This window comes from Cryptotermes secundus, unplaced genomic scaffold, assembly GCF_002891405.2.
Source record: "Cryptotermes secundus unplaced genomic scaffold, Csec_1.0 scaffold775, whole genome shotgun sequence".
NCBI lineage: Eukaryota > Metazoa > Arthropoda > Insecta > Blattodea > Kalotermitidae > Cryptotermes > Cryptotermes secundus.
This window is the reverse complement of record NW_019721773.1, coordinates 275,644-295,790: the sequence shown is the minus strand read 5'-3', so window position 1 is coordinate 295,790 and position 20,147 is coordinate 275,644. Positions and strand designations below refer to the sequence as shown.

The 20,147-nt window shown below is 41.2% G+C and overlaps 1 protein-coding gene across 1 annotated transcript in view; it reads right to left on the bottom strand.

Annotated features, from left to right (window-relative positions):
• The window catches only part of LOC111875776, a 265,014-nt gene that overhangs the window by 16,788 nt on the left and 228,079 nt on the right, over positions 1-20,147 (bottom strand). Inside the window, exon 3 of the mRNA XM_023872290.2 lies at positions 16,980-17,179. Within this exon, the coding sequence (XP_023728058.1) occupies positions 16,980-17,163 (184 nt within the window). The 5' untranslated portion in view covers positions 17,164-17,179. The remainder of the gene's footprint in view (positions 1-16,979; positions 17,180-20,147) is intronic.

Sequence of the window (20,147 nt, the reverse complement as noted above, 5' to 3'; positions counted from 1 at the left end):
AACTATACAGACCTAGCGACCGCCGCTTGTCGGCGAAGTTAACACCAACTTTTGAGGGTAGATAGTGTCGCGAGGTGAGCGCAACGGATTCCCACGGCCGTTAATCTCGGGTTTCTAGACCGGAATAAATGAATTATGAATTTAAAATGATTTGGAGGGAAACAATCGTGACACAAACGATATTTTGTTTGCCTGGAGGGACTGAGGAAGAAATGATAAACCTCATTCAGGATGTTACATTGCAGCAACCTGAAAATTTGGAAATTGTTGTTTCTATCCGTAAAATATACGAATTCCCCTCCACAATCCGTTCACTTAGCGTAGTTGACTGAGGCAGTAGGCTACAAGCCGGAAGGTCGCGGGCTTGAATCCTGAAGATGTCATTGGATTTTTCAATTCATCTAATCCTTCTAGCCGCAATATGGCCCTGGGTTTGAGTCAACCTCTGACAGAAATGAGTGTGAGGAATCTTCCTGGGTAGTAAAGCGCGGCCGGCGAGTAAGGCTGACACCGCCATCTGTGAGCCGATCGTCTAGGAAATGTAGGAGGTTGGACGTCTCACAACCCTATGAGCCTTCATTGCCTCTTACAGGGATACCTTTATATTTTATATTTCACCTCTTCTTCTCCAAATTGCAAATGGTTAAGATAANCCTATAAGTATAAGTTTTCATGCCATGCTGGATAAACTCAAGTCTACATGAAGAAAGCAGACTGCTTTTACCGTTCTCACGGTCTTGTCGCTTGCAGATTTCTTATACTTTTTCTTCTACCCTGAAGATGGAGGCGATACGTTCCTCCGAAACGTCGGTTAACACCACTTATACACGGTGCCAAATCCCAGAAGACTGCTTTCTTCAAATGTCATGAAATTTCTCTACTGACCGAATTCAAATTTATTTTACAAATATTAGCAGTACGATTTATCGCTGTAATAAGGGCTGTATGTGGAACTCACACAAATACGAGATAATCATTGCTTCAGAATGATCACGTAAGTCCATTTTCAGTTACATTTCAGCATATCTGTTTATAGCTCTTACTTTCGTCTACTTGCTTGACCTAAGTTCATATTACTGTATTTTAGTCAATTTCTTCAGCGCTGAGAGCTAAATAACATAAAATATCCGCTTCTAATATCTGCCTTTAGGTCGTCAGCATTTGTTAGATGCAGTTAGAAATTGTTCTCCCTCAACGTAACCCCGAACAAATTATCGCATATTTTCAGACCTTTGTTTCGAGATGACCATGCCGTATCAGAATCTCCCCTGCTGAATGTATTACATTATTATTATTATTATTATTATTATTATTATTACTGCTCTACAACCCTTTGTTGGTCCTTGGCCGCTTTTTCAGTTTCCTGATCCTTTACACAGTCAGTGGGACCCCTTGGACGGGAGATCAGCCCGTTGCAAGACCTCTGTCTACACACAGAACAGCACAAACACAGAATAAACGCTCACAGTACAGACATCCATGTCTTGAGTGGGATTCGAACCCACAATCTCAGCTTTCGAACAAGGGAAATCAGTTCATTCCTTGGACCTCGCGGCCACAGTGATGGGCGTTATGGTGATATACTCAATATATTTTGGGAACGAGGTTGCGTCGTAATCAGTTAGTGACGTAGACCATTAGGTTGCCATTACAAAGCTAATATATTGTGGCGTGTACACCCATTGCTAAGCGGTGACTCTGTAAACTGAGTCAGTTGTTAGGTAACTCCCGCAACAAGAGAAGAACTATGTTTTCTGTGATTCTTGCTGTTTCTGGGCAACGGCTCGGTAATCACGTTCCCGTAACAACTGATACGAAGGCAACAATAGAAGAATTGTGTTTTCTGTGTGGTCCGTGACGAGCCGTTATGATCAAGGGACAAAGTTAGTTGATAGTTAAGTTCAGTTCTGTACGGAAGGTTTGTAGGAAATAGTTGCAAGAGTGCGGCTGTGAAGAGAAGACTTTATATGTGATATCTGGAGTGTGTAATTCAGCGAGACTCTTATAGTTCCCGCGTTAAAGTCCGCTGCCAGGAAACTGCTAGTGGAGGCTGTAGCAGACTGAGGACACTAGTGTGTATGTGTTTGTGTGTGTGTGTGTCAGTGATCTGCAATGTAGCTACGAGTCGTGTGTATAAGTGGTCAATAAATGTTATTCCAATCCAAACCCCGTCTATAGTCACACGTGGCAATATTCTGTTCGATATTAGGTCCTCACGGAGGCAACTATAAAGAGTACGGTCTTCTGGGTTGTAACACTGCACACTTTGGAGAGAACCCGACGTTTCAGAGGAACACATCACCTTAATTTTAACGTTCGATAAGAAAGCCAAACAAGAAACCAGCAGAAGCGGGAGACAAGCTTAACTAAGCTTGACGCCCACTTCTGCTGGTCACTTCGGCCGTTAAGGAGAGGATATTTCTCTGAAACTTCAGGATGTCTCAGAAGTACAGAGCGTTATAACCGAGAAGACTGTACACTGTTCATAATATTCTGTAGTCAACATACTTCCAGCATTCATACGCCGGTGGGATATGCAAACATACTTACACAAGACTTTTTCCATGTAACTATGTCATCACAAGCTATAACGTAACAGGGCCGTAGAGCAAAGGGATATAGTGAGTTTCTGGGGCATAATGTGACGGCGCACCATTCTTCCGCAAAGAGACTTTATGTTCAGTATATACACGTATGTACAGAAGCACGTATATATGTAGGTATGTACATATGTGTGTGTGTGTGTGTAAAGTAGTAAAACTTTTGTACAACTTCGGCTTTCTGGAATATTCCGCTTATGATTTTGAAGTTTTCCAACTTTATATCATACACTGCACTTGACAACCTTCAGGGTTTTTATCGATGGGCCGAGTAGGGTCTCGTAAATTGCTCCTGGGGCTCGCCAGCGTGGTTATTCTATCTCCGAATCCCACGGGACTCATGACCATATTTTACTGTCACGAATGCGGGAGGCTTGAAACTTTGTAATCAATCTAATTTTGTGGGTTGGGAGCCCATGTATAAATGCGACAGAGACTTCTGAGTCGGAGGACAAACCATGATGGGACGAAACAGAGGAGCTTGGCGCTATCCAATGAGGTATGAGAGCATGGACAGTGGAAAGAGATAATGAGAATAATCATCTTAAGGATATTTAAATAATATGACGTTTCGGAAGCTGGATATACCTCCGTTATCGGGTGTAAAAAGGGACAGGATCTTACTCAGTTGGATCACTTAAAGCCCAATAATCGAAATTAGTTCTAATTGGCCCCTTCCAAGGGATCTGACGTAACGGTTGAAGTGTTCCTTCTAAAGTTGTCCCTGTGCTAAACTAATTAAGCACTACGCCATGAAGACGTATGGGGGAGTGGATGTATATATCCATGTGTTCATGGCCTCGATGTTAGTTGCAGGTGAGTAGTTAGCTTCACGTTCCTGCCGCTTTACCCCGAAGAAAGAGCCAACGGTACACATTGGATAGGAGGCTGTGTGGGCCCCATAATTGGTACGAACGATATGGTGAGGAGAAAAATCTTACCTCTATCAGGACTCGAATTCCGATCCCTCGGCCGTTCAGCCCGTAACACTCGTATTGTAATAAGGGAAGGAGCGAGACTTTGACAATCTTTGATTGTGGGCTGTTATAAAGATTTTAATTGCAATGGAAGTGCCAATAACTCCAACCATCCAATCAGGAACCCATTATTATTAGTCACGGAACCCCGGAAGCATGACAGTATACACTTATAGACAGGCAATACAATGCTATAGCTGATTTACACAATTGTAGAGTTCACCACACTACGATGTATTTAGTGCTTTGTCTGAGAGATCCATGGGTAATGATAGGGGCTGACTAGCCATCCAGGTCAATTAAGATAGTCTCTGAAGATGGAGGCAGCACGTACCTCCGAAACGGCGACAACAATATCAACATTCACATGGTACACAGGCTAAAGAACAATATTGACCTCGTCTATTTCTCCCTATTTCTGTACTTTTCGATTCTTTCTCTCTTCTGTTTTAAAATCCTGTAGCGTCCGTATTTTCTGTTTATACTATCCTGTTATATACATATATTTTAAATCTTTTATTCTTCTTCAATTTTATAATTGCGCGCATAACCAGTCCTTTCTTATCGAGGTATAGTTCTTAGGAATTGTGTTCTATATTCCGTAAGCCTGCTTTATTTCCCAAGTCTCATTTCGATATAATGGAGTAGAAGGCACGACCTACAGTTTTAACGCGGAATCTTTCCACACTTTCATTTAGTGTCATTTGCAAAACTAAAATGTCATATCATCTGTCACGGAATCTCTTCCCATGAAAATACGACAAAAGTCAGAGCGAGGTTTTAGAAGTGTGAGTCGCCTATTCTGCCCTATATGACGCCCGCCATTTCTTAAGTTTATGCATACTTGTAGACCCATACTTCAGCGCACCGCACGTACTGTATAATCCCTGAGAGGGAGACGGGGTAGCGCAGTCTGTATAGCGACTGGCAGTGGGTTGAGCGGTCGAAGGACTGGAGTTCCAGTCCTGGTTGGGCAAGATTTTTCTGTTCATGTCTTCCAGACCGATTCTGAGCCCCACCCAGCCTCCTATCCAGTGGCTACAAGGGGCTCCTTCCCCAGGAGTAAAACGGTAGGGGCGTGAAGCTGACCACTCACCTCAAATAATTGCAGAGATCAACAATACGTCAATACATCCACTCCCCCAGACGCTTTCTTGTTGTAGTACTTAATTGGCTAAGCAGAGGGACAATTTTACCTTACTACGCCTTGAGAGAGAGAGAAAGAGAGAAAGAGAGAAAGAGAAAGGTTGATAGTACGGTAGGGAATTACGTGAAAATGAAAGTCTTGGGGAAAGTGGCAGACACTTTACTGTTGTAGGGAGGGCCGCGCCATAGCTCAAGCGGTTAGTCGCTGGCGTCCCTCAGCGGCGGCCCGGATTCGATCTCGGGTCCCGCTTGAGCTAAGCCGCGGCCTTCGTTTAACTTGAGTTGCCTTCTGTGAAATCTTCGAAGATAGTACGGGATTCAGAGGTCGTCTACTCCTCCTGTGTAAGGCTAAGCGTTTAATAAGGGTTTTAAAGTTGGTTCTTATGTCCTAGGAACTGCATCTGTCTATGTACCGAACATCAATCGATTAACAATGTTTGCGGGAAAGAGTCACTTTGTAGGAACACGCAAAAGAAATATACCGCTAGGAACACGTAGGCGTAGATGGAAAATGAATGTTATAATGAAGGCTTTGGAAAGGGAATCGAAGGAAATGCACTGAATTTATTTGGAATATGATTGAGATAATTATTGAGCTTTTGTTGACATAATAATGAACCTATGGGCTCCATTAAATGCTGAGAATTTCTTGACTGGCTGATGATGTATTAGTTTCTCAAGAAATATTTCTGTGTTTGTTAGTTGTTTAAAAAACAGTTGCTGATTTAAGATCTCTGTCTTCTGGAATGCAAAGCCATGTTTATGTTCGAAGAGTAAATCAAGCAACAAATCAGCATTGCTGTCTGCTTCGTGTTTTCTTTTCAACCCTGAAACTGGAGGCAAAGTATGTCTCCGAAAGTCCATTTCAGAGCCACCGAGGTATACTGCGTGATGTCTCGGAAGATAGAACACTTCATACTCACCGCTATGATAACAACAAATCCAATCACTCTTTGTTCGGGGAACCAAATGAAATCTGCGGACGAATTTTCGTCTTATTTAGCTTTAAAGCAAGCGGTACTCATAGTTACCACTGTATTGTAATGGTTAAATTGGGCGAAAACTCTATTCATTCTCTTGAAGAGCTCTGCACTCCGATTGTCCACTGATGACCGAATCTAAATTTGATTGCTGCTTGAACTGCAGGGCGTTCAGATTTCCTTGTGTGCTCACACGCTCCAATGTTGATACAGAAATTTCTTTACATAGCAGTTGATCTTCTGGGATGCTACAGACAAATGTAAATGAAATATTCTTCCTCTGAAGTAACACAAAACTCTCGCATTGTTTAAGCGCTCATTAATATTATGTTTCTACATCCATTTGTTGGGCCTTGACCGTTTTTCGGTTTCTTAATCATATACACAGTCTGTAGGACTCCTTGGACGGAGGATCAGCCCGTCACAACGTCTCTGCCTATACACAGTATAAACACACACAGACACTCGTGCCTTGGGTGGGATTTGAAGCCACGATCCCAGCGTTCGGGCGACCGAAGGCAGTCCATGCCCTAGAATACTCGGCTACCGTAACTGGCAAACATCGGTGCAGTTCTATAGAAATTCACCGACATTTCGTAGCAACATATTACCTCCATCTTCAGGGTCTGAATTTTAGCATGAAAATGGAGGCAGAAGGTTCCTGCCGAAAGTTAGTGATCCACCGGCTTACACAGCATCACACCCCACAAAATAGCGCTCTTCATTACATCCTGTACTCTAACAGAGAAGAGATAACTAAAGGGAAGCTTAATGAACTGGCCGAAGATAAGGCTTAAGTCGAATTGTAATTGCAGAACGTCAGAGATAATATTATGTATTGTTCTGCATGATACAAAACGTGTAGCAGAGTATATTAAACTGCAATTGTTTTCGGAGAGTGCCTTGAAATATTGCGATAGAGATAAAAAAGACCCCCCCCCGTTTCTGTCCTACTACATACATAATTATGCTCGAAACGTACTTTCACTCGCTCACTCTCTCACTCTGGATTGTGAAATGCGCAATTTAAACCAACCTTAAGGAAATTCTTAATATTCACTTTAAAACCAGTTACCTCTCTCTGCGTTTCATTGTTGGCTTTACAGAACTCTACGTGTCTTAATTTGCTATAAATTAAAGAATTCTCAGAACGGTAGTTCAGAATTTCTTATGTTTGGAACTGTCTTACATTCTGCAGTTTAGTAATAGCCTATATGATTATGGTAATCCGACCTCTGTGGTCTAGTGGTCAGAGTTCCTGACTACATATCCAGAGGTCCCGAGTTCGGTTCCTGGCGCTTCCAGATTTTCTGAGACGTAGTGGGTCTCGAAGGAGAACCACTCAGCCTCATGAGGATAACAGAGTTATTTCGAGGAAATAGCGGCTCCGGCCTAGAAAACCGAGATTAACGGCCGTGGAGATCCGTTGCGCTGACCACGTGACACTCTCTATCCGCAAAAGTTGGCACTAACTTCACCGACAAGAGGCGGTCGCTCGGTCGGTATTGTTCCTTGCGGACCACAGGCCACGGAGTTTTTTTTATTATGGTATTGTTCCAATGCTGAGGCCTTGCTGTAGCTCAGGCGGTTAGTCGTCTGTTTCCCACCGCGGTGAGCCGGGTTCGAGCCTCGGTCACGTCATGCGGTGTTTGTGATGGACAAAATGGCACTGTAGCGTGTCTCCTCCAAGTATTTCGGTTTCCCGTGTCAATTCTCATTCCACCGACTGCTCCACACTCATCACCATCTCTCACCCGGGTCTGGTATAATAGGCCAGTTAATGGCGGACGTACCAAGTGGATTCAGTCTCACCTCATCCCAAGAAAGTGTTTCGAACGAACCTTATGCCTCAGCCTTCAGAGACCTATCTGTTAAACTACATGGCATCATCTACCAGAAGACTGTAATCTTAAAATCTGAAGATGGAGGCAGTATATCCTTCAGAAACATCGTTTTCTTCTTTCAGAACTTTCACAGTGCTACAGTTCAGAGGACAAAATTTTGGAAAACTATAGCCATTTGTTTGTTTAATTATTCGTTGTTTATTAAACGACAGTTTCGAAAAAATTGACGTTTCAATTTCGGATCCATAGTGCGCACCGGAATCTTTTCCTGAAGTTGTGTTTAGGGATTTCGGTCTCCGTAACTTCCCGAAATATAATCGAAATTGTTGAAGTTTTCTTAAAATTTCCAATTCTCTATTTTAGGGCCAATTTCAAATGCCCCTCTTTATGAAAATACTAAGGTTTGCGAGTTTATCTTCACTAACCATTTCCTTATAACGGATCCTAACAATGTCCTCTGCTTTCGTCCTTGCTGGCTGGCGAATGTCTTACAACTGACTCATTGTTCCAACTGTCGATTCTCTTGAGTCTGACTCTGAGTCTTACTCGTATGTTACGACCGACGTTCAGTCGGTCACCTGGGGCTTACGACAAGATTTATATTACTGTCAAGACAGTTGCGGGTTTGTTGATTGCAGGTGCTTTCAACTAATTGTCCTGGTTATAACATCTCGGCATGGAGCGCGTAGAAAACACCGTTACTCATTTTTTGTAGTCCAGTCGTTGCCGTGGGAATATGATTGTTTATGAAGCCGCTACTCAGTAACGGCTGCCGTATATTTGCGTATTCCGCGGTCGTTGCCTAGCAGTGGTCGTTGTTTATAGAATCATTTCTTAGCATCGGGTCTACATGCTACAATACAAAATACTTTTTCATAATCAGAGGGCTTGAAAACTAAGTCTTGAGACTGATTTTTTCAGGATCACATGTACTTTCTCATATGTACAGAATGATTCTAAATTGTTGTCGGGTTTTCTGTGTCCTATAAACATAAATCCGGACCATAACTTAGAATCATCATGTATTATGCCTATGAGAAAGCAGAAAGTAACATGCGTTGATTGTCCTACTCTATGTGTAATAAGATGAATGTGAGAATATTATAAATAAGAATCACGTTGAGTAATATAACTCAGTATGCTACACTGTAGCATTGATATTCCAATAGATTTTGAAAGAACTGTTCTTAAGTTTCTTTGCATTAAATTGTACGAATATTCGTTTCACAGAACTTTTTTTATTTTTGTTGAATTCGCTGATAAATTTTCTTGGTTTTTCTTAGTCTCTCCAGACAGATATCAGGATAATACGGAAACCACCTACACAGCGTCACAAACCAGGTGATCTTAATCGGGACATATTCTCTTTGTGAAAGGAGAAATATACTGGTTTGACCACTGTCCGAGGCTTCTTTCTTCCCTTCCTCTTCTGGTAATATTCATTGAGAGGTCTGAGGGAAATTTGTGTTTTCTCTATGAGTACACGAAGTCTGAAGTGACTTGGCAGGTCAGGGTGTTGTAAGGGATTGTCAGCTATAGAAGATGTGAAACAATGTTTGCATATAAGGGCATTAATCAGTCTTACATGGTGGCTGTTTTGAACTACACACAAAGGAATTTGTTTTATCAGGCGGTACTGTGTAATTTAAGTTAAAATTTGTAACTAATCAAAGTTGTTTTTGTTCAGCGTTTACACTTTGCTTTTATTATGATGGGTAGAAAGGGGGTGGAAGGCACGTGCATACAGGCACTAATGGCGGTTGGAGGCACCTCCTAGTATTGATATTTATTTTCAATTGACAGAAGTTAATTCAAGTGGCCACAACATGATTAATGTTTTTTGACATAGTCTGCTGTTGCTCTGAGAGGCACATTTCGATGAAAAGTTCATATGTACCGGGCGGTGTGAAGAATGGAGTTCAAGAATGGTGAAAGAGAACGTCTCTTTGAATGTGAATGGAATTTATGAAGTTCTTTAGGTGTACCTAAATGTGGGTGTGAAAGAATCTGTTCAGTTACGTCTACTTTTTACATAGAAAAATATTTTATATCCAGGAAGTTAAAAATGGGTGCTTAGTTTTCATATTGCCAACTTTTGAAATAGTCGAAAGAGTTAAAAATTGTCAAATCTACAAAATGGCCACCAAGTTCTCCGGACTTAAATCCGTTAGATTGCTTTGTTTAGAAAGAACTAAGAAGATTAGTGTAAATGAAGGGGAGAGAATCGGCCCAGTCTCTGAAGTTTCTGTAACAGAGAATAGAAAATATCAGTCTCTAACAGAAATGAGTACCAGGAATCTTCATGGGGGTAAAGGGTGGCCGGCGCGTAATGCTGACAATCTCAACGCCATCTGTCAGCCGATTGTATAGAGAATATGGGAGCGTCGACCTCTCACAACTCTATGGGCCACCAGCACGAGGTACCGTAGTCCGTTGAAGTCTCGGTTTCGATTCCCCATGAGGTCATTGGAGTTTTCAATTGAGTCAATCCTTCAGCCGCACTATGGCCCTGGGGTCGACTCAGCCTCTTAGAGAAATGAATAACAGGAATCTTCTTGGGGAGGTAAAGGGCGGTCGGTGCGTAAGGCTGACATCACCGCCATCTGTGAGCCGATTATCTAGAAAACATGGGAGTCTCGGCGTCTCATAACCTTATGGACCTCTACGGCCTATTAGAGGGAGATTTTTATCTTTTAACTTTTATCACAAGATAAATATATTAGAGAAAATCAATGTTCTTCTGTCTCCTACATTCATTATATGGACGCTTATATCTATTGAGATATGCAGCGTCATGTAATTCACTGAAAGTCAACCAAAGTTTCGGAAGAATATTTCACTTCCATCTTCAGGGTAGAGTAAGCCAAAAAGAACAATGTGAAGTAGGTAGAAAACAGATGTAATTTCTTGCTCGGGTTATTCGACCCTGAACCTTGAAACGGCGGTTGACTTTCAACGGATAACATGTTACTTCTCAGAAGATAGAAATCTTCACAATCATTGCAGTGATAACGTCAAATCCTTCATTACTCATGTTTTAAACGTTGCATTCTAATTCCCTCTGTACTATAAAACGTAGACAGAGCCATTAAGAGCTAAGGCGATGAATTATTACAAAAATTACAGATGTAGCGAAGACGAAAATGTTTGAGTTATATGAGAAAATTCAGAGTATTTGAAAACAGATTTGCACAGAATATTCCAGATTGAAGTACATTTATTGCTGCGAATCTCCCCTCCCCAGCGGCACCTAGATCATAATGACAACTCATCACTTCGTGCAATCAGAATCAGTTGGGCAGTGACTGTTTTGATTACGGCACTAACTTCGTTAAAGCACTAATCTACAATCCCCCAGGCAGCGGAACTGAATTCCGGTAATGGAAGTGTACGTGTTCCCGGATTAAATGTTCACGCCTCGGATAACGAGGACCGTCGAAACACTCAGTTTATTATCCGTTTGCATTCTTAGTTACGCTAATATTGAGTAGAATATTAGTTTCTCTTTGTTATCATATGAATGGTGACCGTCCAGCTGGCCATGTTGATACAATACAGCCCTACTGGTCCATACAACTGAATTCAATTACACTCTAATACTTCTTGGACTGACAGTCTCAAAAGCTGTGTCAGATTACATGCATATCGATTATGCTAACTTGATATATCGCTGTATTGCCAATAGGGGTATTGTTTCAGCACTAAATCGTGGAAGGAAAGAACTGTAGGGGAAATAGGAGGAGAATCTCGGTCATATTACTGATTATCCTGTCGGAGCTTTTACATGGGTTTCTTCAGTCTCCCTACGCGATTTCCAGCCATAATGTCGTACTTTTAAATGTTTATTTCATAGCATTCACGACTAGTATCACGTTCGGTATTACTGGGTTTGTGGGTTTTGTCCATGAACGTATATTCTATAAAACACAAAAGAATTAACTGTTTCGGAAATTGAATCTGTTTCCATCCTCAAGCATCTCCCACACCTCAACTGGCTACTGTCCAGTGACTGAGGTTAGCTCTTTCTAATGGATCCAACAGAGTAGATGTCTCCCGCCCCTCATCTGACTACTGTCCAGTGACTGAGGTTAACTCTTTCTAACGGATCCAACAGAGTAGATGTCTCCCGCCCCTCATCTGACTACTGTCCAATGATTGAGGTTAGCTCTTTCTAACGGAAACAACAGAATAAATGTCTCCCACCCCTCATCTGACTACTATCCAGTGACTGAGGTTACCTCTTTCTAACGGGTCCAACAGAGTGTCTCCCACTTGAGGACGAAAACAGATTCAGTTTCCGGAAAGTTGTGTTCTTTTCTGTTTTCAATAATACTTGACGATGGAAGGAGACCCCAAACCCAGTAATCCTGAGTGTCATACGCCAATATCAAAACCATTAGAATTTATAAATTTAATATTACAGGACTTTTTAAATGGTTATGATTCAGTTCCAATTCGTGAAGTGCGTGAACAGCGATTTGTCTCCACCAGAACAACTTCCAGTTCTGGAAATCAATGTAAGTTGAGCACCAGATTATGTACACGCGCCAATATAAACCATTTCATATTACGTCTCATATCCGGAGAGGGTGAAATGATTCAGTCATTGTACTAAATGGAACAAATGGTATATTGTGGATGTAAGCCTCTTTCCACACATCCTGTGTATATAACAATAAATTCGGATGCAGTGTGTTCACACACTCCTTTTTTTTTTGTCGGTTTATGGCTAAATTACCGTGGGTTATGCTTCCATTTGACGGTTTCAGATGTACAGTCTTCATTGTTCAACCACTGTTTATCCAGAAATAGAATTACGAGTCAGTATTATTCTTCGATATCAGGTAAAAAAAAAAAACATATGAAGAATCTCACATTCATACCGGCTTTGTGTGGTCCGACATACATATTTTCCTACACATGTAGTTGGTTGAGGCACAATGCCACAAGCCTGAAGGTCGTGGGATCAATTCCTGATGAGGTCATTGGATATTTTAATTCACCTAATCCTTCCAGCCGCACTATGGCCCTGGGGTCGACTCAGCCTCTAACAGAAATGAGTAACAGGAACCTTCCTGGGGCTTAAAGGGCGGCCGGCGTGTAAGGCTGAGAACCTCACCGCAATCTGTGAGCCAACTGCCTAGAAAATGTGAGAACCTCGACGTCTCACAACCCAATGTACCTTCACAGCCTGTTACAGGGATAGCTTTACATTAGATAAGAATGAGTTAAGACTAGATAGTGAACTTTAAGAGCATAATATGAACGAATTAGTGGGTTTCTGCTACAGATGAAAGTCATGTTAGAACGTCGTTTATTCATCCGGTGTGAAGATGAATACAATTTTACCACGTGTCCAACTGCAGTCTCGTGTTTGCTGAATTGCAACGAGAACCAGTGATACATGTACACATTTAATGAGGTGTAATTGGTTCGTAAACGAGCGAAATACCAATCATAACACAATGCTGGATGTGAAGTTAACACGGCGGTGGCTATAAAGGTCACGATCTTATGGATTGTAACGCCGTGTATTTCGGAGAAAGTCCGACGTTTCAGAGGAGCTTTTGTTTATCACCTACTTCTTATGGTTTCTTTTTGGCTTATTCTTCAACACTGAAGATGGATGCTGTACTCGGTGTTACAGAGAAGAAGACGGTACCATAAGAAAATATTTTTGAATTCACACCAGTAGCGCAGTCGGTATGGCTACTGGCTACGGGCCGGACGCGGAGAGATTGGAGTTCGAGTCTCGGAAGGGGCAAGAATTTCCTCTTCTCCACGTTGTCCAGACCGGCTCTGGGGTCCACCCAACCTCCTATCCAGTGGTTACCGGGAAAATTTTCCCGGGGATAAAGCGNCTTTACCGGTTATCACGGTCTCTTCGCTTGCGGATTTCTTATATTTTTCTTCTAACCTGAAGATGGAGGCGATACGTTCCTCCGAAACTTCGGTTAACACCACATATACACGGTGCCAAATCCCAGAAGACTGCTTTCTTCATAGTCACCGCCGCGAAGGCCTCAAATCTTACATAGTGTTTAATTAGTTAAGCACAAGGACAATTTTACTTTTTACCTTTAACTTTTTACCAAAATATACAATAATAATGGAAGACGGGTCAGCATATGTTGTAAATCGTGCAAGTGCAAAAACGTTTTCGGAGTAAGAAATAAGTGGGAGACGTCCGACAAACCGAATTGTGTCTGCTTGTGAGTTTATTGAGGAATTGTGATAATTGTAGATGGCCATTTACAAGGAGTGACCATAATGGACAACTGAATTTGTGCTCAGCTTGAGATTCTCACACCGGTAAATGTAAAGAAACCTCTCTCTTAGGATATAACGCAGTGTGGTCCGGTGAAAGTCAACCGACGTTTCGGAACATATCGCCATTCTCTTCATTTTTTATGAGTAAGAGAGTCTAGAAACCAGCATGAAGCAAGAAGCAAGCTAAGTTTAACAGAAATGTCTGGATGATTTTGATTCACGCTTAAAATAGGACAAAAATAATGAACATTTTGCATGATGTTTTACATGTGTGGTTTCGCGCATTCTCAGTTTAACTCTAGCGCATCTCATTACGTATTTATCAGTGCAAAAAAGTGCTTGAAACAAAAGTTTGCGATAAACACGGAACATACAATCCCCTCCTTCCGAAAACTATTTATATTCTAGAGATTAATAATAAAAATTAGTGAGAATGTCAGAATTATTACGGATTGAAGAGTAATATCTTCTGGAATGTAACACCGTGTATTCTGTTAAAGTCAGTTGACGTTTCGAAGCAGCCTCTAATCCTTCTCCTTACTGATTTATCCCTATTCAAAGTGAATTTTAGTCTCATTTCCGGTAGTTCGGTATCATTTCTTATGCCGGACTATGAAGCCTTGAGCGTATTTTATTAAACTGTACTCAAAGGGAAAGACTGGTTGTGGGTTGGAAGGCAGGTGTTCGATTCCTAGAATGGGCAAGAGTTTTTCTCTTACCAACATCGTCCAGACCGGCTACGGGGCCCACCCAACCCTGTAGTCAATGGGTAACAGGATGCCTTTTTCCCAAAGGTAAAGCAGCAGGGAGATGAAGCATACCACTCAGGTATTTCAGGTTAGAAATGGTGGAGATGTACCTCCATTCCCATACATCAGATCATGGCGTGGTAATTAATTAATTAATTAATTACACCTTTTCCTAATAAGAGTTGTCTGAGGGACAGAGAAAATATTTATTTAAATAGAAATTCGAGTAAGGAAAACTAAAAATTTTAAAAATGAGAATGTACAGGCAGGAAATATGTAAGGTAAATTTGTCTCTGTGTTTAATTAATTATGACCGGTCTAGAAAACCGAAATTAACGGTCGTGGGGATTCGTTCCGCTAACCACGCGACACACTCTATCCCCTACAGTTAGCACTACCTTCGCCGACAAACGGCGGTCGCTCTGTCGGTATAGTTCGCTTACGGACTACAGGCCACGGAGTTTAATTAATCAGTCACAAGGCCATGAAGACGTAGGTGTTGTGGAGGTATAACTCGAATATACTTTAAAGTAAATAATAATAATAATATATAAATTTAAGAAAATCGGTTTGGAACAAACACCTCAACAACCAGACGTTAACAGGATACGCGACTTGCAGCATCTAGATAAATAAAAGTAAATAAAGAATTATTTAATGTTTTCTCAAAACTTGTTACTACTTCGCTCTACACATCAATTATTCTCACATTATACAAGTTGAAGAAGAAACCTATCGGTTTGCTATCACAGCACTCCTAGCGCCTGTCAGGAGAATTAAGGTAACCCTATTCCCCCTCACTCACTTCGGCTGTGTAATTTACGCGGACGGCTAACATGCAGTAAAGCAAATTCAACGCTCAATAATTGCAAACTTAATTTGTAGGGAAATGTGGAGGAGTTGGTAGGCGAGCAGGGGTGCACGCAGAAAATATATTAGTTCACCCTTGCAGCACCACCTCTAGCTGAGGCAATTGAAGTCTGTAAACTACCCCCTATCTGTTTTACACGGCGTTTAGGAGACCTGGAAACAGAATTAGCATTTTGAACGTATTGGCTATGTGCATCCATGCTTGCTTTGTTCCTCCTAGGCATGAATGCTTATCGGAGGAGCCAATTTTTCACCAATCCCTTATGTAACAGCATTGTTTCGTTATAGGTAAAAGGTGTAAAGTTGCCCCTGTTCATTTTACCCAATGCATACGAGTAGCTATGGTATAAAGTACTCACAAGGCTGGAAATTTAAGAGAGGTATCTTTAGTATTTGACATCATAACTCTGATCTGTGATTTACGCCAAGCCCCTTACGTGTTCTGAAGGTAATCGTAATGAAAAGGGTGTGAATGAGGTTCACCCGCCATGCATGAGCGAACTTTCACATCAAATGTAACATTGCTCACATCGAAGCACTGCGAGATAACTTGTCCACATTTACAAATGTAATTCCCTTTTCAGCATTGCTAATGTGTGCGTGTATATATATATGTATATACGTACTATGTAGTCAGTAAATAGGTCACAAATGGATATAATATGTAAAACATGTGATATTCGAAACTGGAAAGCATTCATTTCTGGACATATCCTCTACCAAAACTGATGCACTTTCCTCGCCGTTTTACCAGTGCGTCGAAACCGGCAGAATAGAAGTTTTTACTGTTGTCTCAGGTACTTCATAACCCGGGTCGCACCACAGCTCAAGCGGTTAGTCGCTGGCTTCCCACGGCGGCGGCCCGTGTTCGATCCCGGTCAAATGGTATTTGTGGTGGACAAAGTGGAGCTGGGGCAGGTTTTTCCGAGTACTTCGGTTTCCCCTGCCAATATTCATTCAACCAATTGCTCACAATCACTCTCACCTATCATCTGGGGCTGGTACAATAGGTCAGAAGTGGCCGCAGTACGAGGAACTTAGTCCCACCCCACTAGCAATAAAAGAAATACTTAATCGCCTGGTCTGGCATCATTTGCGACTTTCGAACGTCCTTGAGAGAATTCTTCGACCCAGTTGTGAATTGCTTTACAAACTCTCCCACTGTTAACAGGAAATATTTTTAATATCCTTTGGAATAAGTCATTTTGCTCATAGAAATCGCAAAGAGAACACTACTCTTCGGTAGTATACTCTTCAAACACGGTCGCCATTTTGACTACTGATACCAACCTCTGAACATGCGCATGCGTGTCTGCTCCCTAAACTGTCATGAAGCTAGACTGTGCTGCTACCTAGTGATACAAACAGAAAATCCATTTCGTCCATTACAGGTGTTTTACTTTCATTTGTGACCTATTTACTGACTCTCCCTCATATATATATATATATATACAATGCATATACACCTTTTTGTTATTGTTTTCGAAATTTTAATCTTCTTTGCCTATTTTTTGTGACCTCTCGATAAAGTGAATGTGTTTACCGGTACAGTAGCGCGGTTCGTCCGATTTATCTCCACAGTCGTCGACTCCATCACAGTATCGGTCCAGCCTGATGCAGCGGCCATTACGGCAAGGGAACTCTGATATACGGCACGCTGGCACCGCTATTGGCATCAGCAGCGCTGCCATCAACATAACTGACAGGCTCCTCAACTGCTGCTCCATGGTCGCCTTTCTCCACCTGTGAAACAAGAGACTCAATTTACACGTCTGGACCGAACAGGCTGAGTAGTGGCAACGTCATACGTTTTTACTCAGGATATGCTCGTTGGTGGGGGGTAGAGTCCAACTGGGTCCACTCGGCACGGCGGCCACTGATTGGCCTATTGTAGCCTGCACCGGGTGATTATGATGATGGAGAATTTGGTGGAATGAAGATTGGCACGGGAAACCGCAGTACTCGGAGAAAACCCGCCCCAGGGCCACGTTGTCCACCAGAAATCCCATTTGACAAGACCCGAGATCGAACCCGGGCCGCCGCGGTGGGAAGCCAGCTACTAACCGCTTGAGCTATGATGTGACTCAAAGTATAAATTAATGATGATGAGTGATGACAATAAACGTAGAAAGGGAATATGGAATTGTAGGAAGACGAAACAGAAAACAGTGAACTGTCGGTACATCGTTGGTAAGCCCGATAATTAGAAACTGTCCAATCTTTGGAGATCATGTGATCGTAATTATTTTTTAATCGTTATCTTACTTTGACGGTTATAGACGTTTTATGGTTCCTATGTGCTTAGCTAAATTGATGGCTGTAAAAACATGACCGTTTGAGAGCAGAAATAGTTTACATGCCTGACAATAGATGTAAAAAGTAAAAGTAAAATTAAAGCTATCCCTGTACCAGGCCTTGAAGGCCATTAGGGTTGTGAGACGTTGAGGGTCCCACATTTTCTAGACAATCGACTCAAAGATGGCGGTAAGGTTGTCAGCCTTACGCGCCGGCCGCGCTTTACTCCCCAGGAAAATCATTTAATTAATTTCTGGTACTCATTTCTGTTAGAGGCTGAGTCAACCCCAGGGCCATAGTGCGGCTGGAAGAATTAGGTCAATTGAAAAAATCCAATGACCTCATCGGGAGTAGAACCCGCGACCTTCCGGCTTTTAGCATAGCCCCTCAACCAACTACACTACCGCGTAGCTAAAGACTATGGAAGTTTCATAACAGTTGCTTGCATTTATCTTGAAAAATAGAATTCACTTTATGTAGGTATACTGAGTAAATAAAATTAAGTAGTAGGCTATTGGGTTAGGTGAGTATTGGGCTTTTGTGTAGAAGAAAGTAGGACAAAATGGCGAAGTGGATAAGATGTTATTTCCAATGTTGGAAATGCGGCATACCATTCGTCAATTTTGATTTAAAACACGAAAATTTTTTGTACCAGTAAATGTTTCTTTCTTGCTGACAAAATAGCTTAAAGTGAATCAGATTTATTTCCATTTTATGTCACTTTCTTCATTAATATCCAGCACAAATCCCGTTGATATTTCAAAAGTAAATTGCTGAAAGCTTCTTTCGTTTAAAATACCTAACTTCAGCACACTGATATGTGACTGAAAGGCACCTGAATCCTTGTATACGAAGATACTAAACTCGAGGGTAAGAAAACATTAATATTAGGCATTATGTGGTCCTGTTATCTAGAGATAATGGGAAAAAGTTACTTAAAAAACAACCATCGTCACAAATACAATTTGACCAACTGTATTTGTCGTCGATTAAGTTAGTTACTCCCAGCTACAAAAGCGAAACTGATGTACGTGTATACGCTTCATAAATTCCACTGGTAGCTATTAGTTGGACATTATCACAATACACTTCATCTTTACTATGTACATTTTGTAATCGTCCCTTGTATTAATATGCATCCACACATTATTCTGCATGATGTTAAATGAAAGGAAGAGAGGGAAACTTCAAAACAATAAATTCCCATCTCCAGCCACGGTTTCCATATATAATCCCTTTCCATTGATCCACTTTTAAAGGCCTCCGTTAAATCACGGTTTCACTGAACAAGCAATCACCAACGAACGAACTGAACTAACGAACTCCGTGGCTTTAGTCATCAAGCGAACTATACCGACCGAGCGACCGCCGCTTGTCGGCGAAGTTAGTGCCAACTTAGCGGATAGAGGGTGTCGCGTGGTCAGCGCAACGAATTCCCACGGCCGTTAATTTCAATTTTCTAGACCGGAGCCGCTATTTTCTTGAAATAGCTCCTCAATTATCCTCACGAGGCTGAGTGAACCCCGTTCCAGACCCACTACCTCTCAGAAAAAAACTGGTAGCACCTGGAATCGAACCCAGACCTCTGGATTTGTAGCCAGGAACACTGATCACTAGACCACAGAGGCCTCCAATACAAATTTAATTTAAGGTTTTGCATAATCAATAGCCCAAGCTTCAATACTGACTGAAACATAGATATTAATTACTGGCAGGTATATGTATAATTGTTATGAACTCTTGACTGCTACGTAGCAACAGAGTTCAGATCTTATGTCTTTACGTTTTCTCGGTAATGTTAATAGTTCTAATAATTATGCTTAATTGATTTTATTCCTTAATACGGAAAGAAATTTTTCATGCATCTTGAACTTACAGTGGCTTCACGGCAATTAAGGATGTACGCATTTAATAAAGTTTACTTTTACCAATTACCACTCTAATAGAGATGCAGTTACTACTTCTTAATGGCAACAGTACAATTAACGCCTCGAAGTACGAATTTATTCTCAAGAATATTTTAATATAGCCTGTGTAATACTTGTAGAACTAAATTTTCTAGAATTTGATGACAAAACTATACACTTCATCCTTTATGGTATGAACCGCTAAATAATATTTTAAATTTTTTATAAATCTATAAACGCTACTAACGATAACAAAATTTCTGTAATAATTTTAAGAATGAATTTATTCTAAATAATATTAAATGTTTTCCAATGAAGTTATAATCAGTACCGTTTGAGAACAATACGGTCAATTATTTGAAGCACGAATGTGTTTATAAATTAAATTTAAAAGCTATAATCTTTACGGTTTGATGAAAACAATAAAATTAATTATCCGAAGAAATAATTTGTTTATAAATAATACGAGTATTTAAACATATTTGTTAAAGCTATATTAATTACGATTC